Genomic DNA, 6208 nt, shown 5'->3' with positions numbered 1-6208 from the left:
TTATAAAAATGAGTTAGTTACTCAAAACGAAACATTCCCTGACACCCCATAACTTTAAAGAAACTGTATTAAAAATACACAAACAAGACCAGATCGTTTGATGTAAGGCAAAGCTCAAAATAATTTACCACTCTTGTCTGCAAATTATTCTCATCTTCACGTCACAGTTTATGGTATCATCACTTGCAAATGATAAATAAAAGTCATTTGAGCTCATTTTTGTGTGTGTTTTTTAAAGTTTAAAACTCTTCAAAAACATAGCAATATAATTCCAGCCACAGTTTAAACGTATGAATGCCCATGAAATGTCCATATTTTCAACAGAAGTTAAACTCAGTTATGCTGTGCCAGAATCTCAGTCCGCCGGGCTCCCTTTTCTGTATCAGATGAGTGTGCCACACCAGGGCGGAGGGGAAGGGCTCCATCCGGGTCACCTCGCGAACAGGGCCAAGGCCAGCAGAAGCAGGGTGGCACCAGGCAGGGGGAGTAAGCCCAGGGCCCCACCACATTCCATGGCATCCTCCTTCATCGGGGCAGAAGGCAAAGGGAGGACAGACAGAAACACCCGTGACTGCCTGTTCCGACACAGCCCCAAATGCAACGGAATTCTGTATTCAGGACAAATCAAAAATACTCAAAATGCTGAAAAGATGCCCCCCACTTAGCTCAATCTGTTACGTGCATTAACCGAACAATGTAGGATGTAACACTTATGCTGCCCATTCATTTCTGTCCCAGTATTTACCTGCATCTTTCACAGTTGGATTTATGATCCATCACGTGCACTTTCTCATGCATTATTTAACTTGTACCCACAGTTTCCCAACAGCACAGAACTCGCGAGAATACACAGATGACTTTTGGGGTCTCCGGGCGAGCAGTCACACCTTTGGACACGATGGGGAAAGGGGACAGGGAGGAAGAGACCATACCTCGGGGTGGAAAGGGGACAGGGAGGAGGACGTCATACCTCGGGGTGGAAAGGGAACAGGGAGGAGGACATCATACCTTGGTGTGGAAAGGGGACAGGGAGGAGGAGGCCATACCTCGGTGTGGAAAGGGGACAGGGAGGAGGACGTCATACCTCGGGGTGGAAAGGGAACAGGGAGGAGGACGTCATACCTCGGTGTGGAAAGGGGACAGGGAGGAGGAAGCCATACCTCGGGGTGGAAAGGGGACAGGGAGGAGGACGTCATACCTCGGGGTGGAAAGGGAACAGGGAGGAGGACGTCATACCTCGGGGTGGAAAGGGGACAGGGAGGAGGACGTCATACCTCGGGGTGGAAAGGGAACAGGGAGGAGGACATCATACCTTGGTGTGGAAAGGGGACAGGGAGGAGGAGGCCATACCTCGGTGTGGAAAGGGGACAGGGAGGAGGACGTCATACCTCGGGGTGGAAAGGGAACAGGGAGGAGGACGTCATACCTCGGTGTGGAAAGGGGACAGGGAGGAGGAAGCCATACCTCGGGGTGGAAAGGGGACAGGGAGGAGGACGTCATACCTCGGGGTGGAAAGGGAACAGGGAGGAGGACGTCATACCTCGGTGTGGAAAGGGGACAGGGAGGAGGAGGCCATACCTCGGTGTGGAAAGGGGACAGGGAGGAGGAGGCCATACCTCGGTGTGGAAAGGGGACAGGGAGGAGGACGTCATACCTCAGGGTGGAAAGGGGACAGGGAGGAGGAGGCCATACCTCGGGGTGGAAAGGGGACAGGGAGGAGGAAGTCATACCTCGGGGTGGAAAGGGGACAGGAAGGAGGAGGCCATACCTCGGAGTGGAAAGAGGACAGGGAGGAGGAAGCCATACCTCGTGGTGGAAAGGGGACAGGGAGGAGGACGTCATACCTCGGGGTGGAAAGGGGACAGGGAGGAGGACGTCATACCTCGGGGTGGAAAGGGGACAGGGAGGAGGAGGCCATACCTCGATGTGGAAAGGGGACAGGGAGGAGGAGGCCATACCTCAGAGTGGAAAGGGGACAGGGAGGAGGAGGCCACACCTCGGGGTGGAAAGGGGACAGGGAGGAGGAAGCCATACCTCGGGGTGGAAAGGGGACAGGGAGGAGGAGGCCATACCTCGGGGTGGAAAGGGGACAGGGAGGAGGAGGCCATACCTCGGTGTGGAAAGGGGACAGGGAGGAGGAAGCCATACCTCGGGGTGGAAAGGGGACAGGGAGGAGGAGGCCATACCTCGGGGTGGAAAGGGGACAGGGAGGAGGACGTCATACCTCGGAGTGGAAAGGGGACAGGGAGGAGGAGGCCATACCTCGGAGTGGAAAGGGGACAGGGAGGAGGAAGCCATACCTCGGGGTGGAAAGGGAACAGGGAGGAGGAAGCCATACCTCGGGGTGGAAAGGGGACAGGGAGGAGGAGGCCATACCTCGGGGTGGAAAGGGGACAGGGAGGAGGACGTCATACCTCGGAGTGGAAAGGGGACAGGGAGGAGGAGGCCATACCTCGGAGTGGAAAGGGGACAGGGAGGAGGAGGCCATACCTCAGAGTGGAAAGGGGACAGGGAGGAGGAGGCCATACCTCGGAGTGGAAAGGGGACAGGGAGGAGGAGGCCATACCTCGGAGTGGAAAGGGGACAGGGAGGAGGAAGCCATACCTCGGGGTGGAAAGGGTGGCAGGAGTCGGGGCGTCGCCGCTCCTTCTGAAATTTCAGCCGCTCGCATTTAAGAGATTCGTTATGTTCAGCCACAGTCAAAGAACAACTCAACTGCTGTGTTAGGCACAACTACAACGTTCACCGAAATACCACACCTAAAAAAATAATAAACAGAGATGAAGCTACTTCTATTATAGTTCATGCATTCCTGCGTTTCGTAAAGCAGCGTCTGTTACAGATCATCTCACCATTTATAGCCATTGTGAAACCAACCATCTGTCCACATTGAAGGGAAAAACGTTTTATTGTTTCAAAACCTCAGCCATTCATGTTCAAATGTCGGAATTTTTTAAACCATTTAGGCTTGTTTCATCTAAGCGTCGGCACAAGCCAAAGAAACTCAAACAAAGCTAATCTTAAAATTAAACCAATTTCTGCTCATATTTTTCCCCACAACATTTTTAAATAGGACGACCATTACATAACCAAAACACTAGCATCCTCAAAAGTATGACGCAAAGAAGTTGTTTTATGAATTAATACAAAACTTGAAAGCGTTTTTCTGATGTTCTTCTAAACTAAACATTTAAAGTGGCCTTAGACTTGATCATGTTGATCCAATAAAAAAAAAAAAAAAAAAACCTTTTTGAAAACCCTCCTCGTCTTTGATCTCTGCTGGTAACCAAGACCATTGTGATCATTGATCACTGTTAACAGTGACCAACCTGACATATATATTTTTTGTATGGCCTGGATAATCAACAATATGTACTAGCATTCTGCCCCGAAAGACTCATTTGAAAAAACACAACAACAACAATAATAATAATAACAATAATAATAATAATCATAAGAAGAAGAAGAAGGATATATATGATTTCAATGGGCTCCATGGTGACAGGCTTGGCGGAGTTGCATTCGCACTTGTCATCCACCACCACCATGAATAAGTTGCTGCTCGGGATTTGCTGAATGACAAACGACCTGAGGAGAGACAGAAAGTGCTTTAATAATGCTCAGGATTTCCCGTCCCCTGTTGCACACAAGCTCAGTGGCTGCAGTTCTCAGTGCTGTTAGCACACATTAAAGGTGCAGTCAGGCAGGGAGAGAACAGGCTGGTTAGACAGTCTGTTAAAAGGCAAGAGAGAAACAGGAAAGAAGCAGCACAATCTGATACAATCTGATACGATACGACAGTCAGGTCTTGAAGGGTTAATGCCTCTGCAAACAAGAACCTGAAGGATATATTTGTCAGGTTGCTAGCAGAGTGCTGGGTGATTCTGGAACAGCAGAGGGCAGCGTGGCTGAAACCAATGTCCATTGCTATTCCCGCACTGTAAACAGGCATGCAGATTCACACGTTCAGTGAACAGAGCACACTCCAATCACAATCAAGCTCTATCAGGTACATTTTTGTCTCTATGTTCCATCACTGTTATAATTGCTATTTCTTATTATGCTCACCAACAACAACACGGAGCACCTGAACTTCCCCTGGCGAGGGGATAAGAAGTTCAACAAGAAAGACATCGGAAGAGCAGAAGAGCCCATGGCATAATCTCTCTGAGGCAGGCTGCTTTCTGCCTCTGGCCTGTGAAATGTATATATGAGACATATATGTATGTATGGTAGATGAATTCCTTAAAATTAGTGTGTCGAAAAGTGGTCAAAAATACAGTGAAGTTAAATAAAATGGGGCTTGTTTGAAAGAACAATTTGGAAAAAAAATAAATAAATGCAAGCAAACTGCGGCAAAAGCCCACAGGGAAGCGGACAGGTTATAACGTTAGATGCTGCGGGAGCTAGCCTGCCCCCCCCCGCCCCCGACACTGACAAGAAATTTTAAAATGATCAGACAAATATTAAGGCTGGCTTAACTGAGGGAAGAAATAAAATAATTTAAAAATATGACTGTTCCAAAACACAAACAGATGTGGCAAATTATGAAAACCTTAATTAGACACTGGGGAATCAGGCGAGGTAATCAGGGGAATCGCCATTGCTGTTTGGAGAAGATTTAAGCTCATGCTTTTACACTGCTCACTTCCTACATGCTATGTAATGGAGCTGGCTGCATCCCAGTTTGCCATAGGACATGCAGATGTAGTCGAGAATGTTCTGTTAGCTGCTCACATCTACCAGGCTGACAGCATTAGCATCTTACTATTTTCATGGCTAAAAAGCTTTTCATGCTGCCATTGAAAACTAAAATGAAAAATGATGCCATTCAGCCGGTTTCTTCAGGCTCTGATTGACTAATGCATCTGCTAAAAGGTTTCCCCAGACAAAAGTTGATCTTTATTAATTTCTGCATTGTATTTTGTAAATTCAAAATTATGAACTATGTTACAGACATTTGATGTTAAAATTATTACTTTGTACTTGACACTGACTACAGGCAGCCAGAACCTCAGAACCCCTGAAATTCACCCTCCCATGTTACTGAAATGGGGAGAATGGCGGGAAAAGATTAATTGGAGCTATTTACATTAAAACAACCAAAGTCTATTGGTATTTTTTTTGCACAAGGTACCATGTTAATGCGTACAAGAGATAATCCTTCACAATAAATCAGTGACCTACTGCACGCAACTGAATGTAACTCCTGAATCCACCTTAGGATGCACCATGCAGGTCAGAGGTTCCACTCCAGGGAAGCAGCATCCTGGGTGAATTTAAAGATGCCATATCTGCATGACAAAAACCTGCAGGACTGTATTCTGCGTTTGAATGTGGATACTTACTCCCTTAGATGAACCGCAAGAATTACCAAGGCTCTCAGGTTACTTAACTTGCAATCAGGAGAAAAACATCCAGTCTAGAGCCATGCACTTTATAGCTCAGTCCTTTTGAAATTACTTTAATGTTGTAGAGCAGATGCTGCCTCCAAAAATGTTGCAGTATTGCAGTGATATTATTAAGTAAGAAGCAACATAGCCAAAGAATTACCTTTCCCTCCCACTCCAAGATGTACGCTGAAGAATCGTGGCTTTTTAGACAGTTTCCTGTCAGTACTGTAAACACATTAAATGCCGTATTTGAAAGATTACTTGGTCTTGAAAACGGAGCTCATAAGCTAAACAAACATACTTAACCTCGGTTCCTACCTAACCTTTGTGAAACTGTATCTATGGCAGAGGACATAAATATAGCCATACGTAAACATGACACCCATTCTCTGCGGCTTTATCAAGCTCTTCCAGGCTCCAGGGCCTCACACGCCAAGCGGAGGGAAAATGTGGACATGTAACAGAGGAGAGGGTTTCTGCTAAATATACAGAATCTTGGTCCTCATCACTGTTCAGGAAGTAATAAATCGAACAGTTTCATGTAATTACCGCCCAGGGCCAACAGCCAATGACACCACTCCGTTCAAACAGTCTGTACTTCCAGGCCAGACTAAATCGCTCTTTGGTCAGGATGTTATGGGTAAGAATGTGAAAAATTAACCCTGTTATTAGGCTGAAAATCAGCTACTTCTCTTATGCTGCGAGTCAAACTGATCAGTGCTGTTCAAATATATACACAGCAAATTTTAAAAAGTAGGAACCTTTTTCTGCCTCACTTGGCTAACAATTCGAGATCATTTTTAGCCGACTTAATT

The 6208-nt window shown here is 46.8% G+C and overlaps 1 protein-coding gene across 1 annotated transcript in view; it reads right to left on the bottom strand.

The window, feature by feature from the left end:
- Positions 1-769: 769 nt before the first annotated feature.
- The window catches only part of cacna2d3a (calcium channel, voltage-dependent, alpha 2/delta subunit 3a), a 154507-nt gene continuing 149068 nt past the window's right edge, over positions 770-6208 (bottom strand). The window contains exons 37-46 of the mRNA XM_049017799.1: positions 3471-3588; positions 2605-2682; positions 2529-2566; positions 2415-2490; positions 2225-2262; positions 1807-1882; positions 1541-1692; positions 1313-1350; positions 1123-1160; positions 770-1046 (exon numbers count right to left, since the gene is read on the bottom strand). Of these exons, the coding sequence (XP_048873756.1) occupies positions 882-1046; positions 1123-1160; positions 1313-1350; positions 1541-1692; positions 1807-1882; positions 2225-2262; positions 2415-2490; positions 2529-2566; positions 2605-2682; positions 3471-3588 (817 nt within the window). The 3' untranslated portion in view covers positions 770-881. The remainder of the gene's footprint in view (positions 1047-1122; positions 1161-1312; positions 1351-1540; positions 1693-1806; positions 1883-2224; positions 2263-2414; positions 2491-2528; positions 2567-2604; positions 2683-3470; positions 3589-6208) is intronic.

The sequence above is a fragment of the Brienomyrus brachyistius genome, chromosome 6, assembly GCF_023856365.1.
Source record: "Brienomyrus brachyistius isolate T26 chromosome 6, BBRACH_0.4, whole genome shotgun sequence".
Classification (NCBI taxonomy): domain Eukaryota; kingdom Metazoa; phylum Chordata; class Actinopteri; order Osteoglossiformes; family Mormyridae; genus Brienomyrus; species Brienomyrus brachyistius.
Note: the sequence above shows the minus strand (reverse complement) of the source record. Positions and strands in the feature narration are given on the sequence as shown.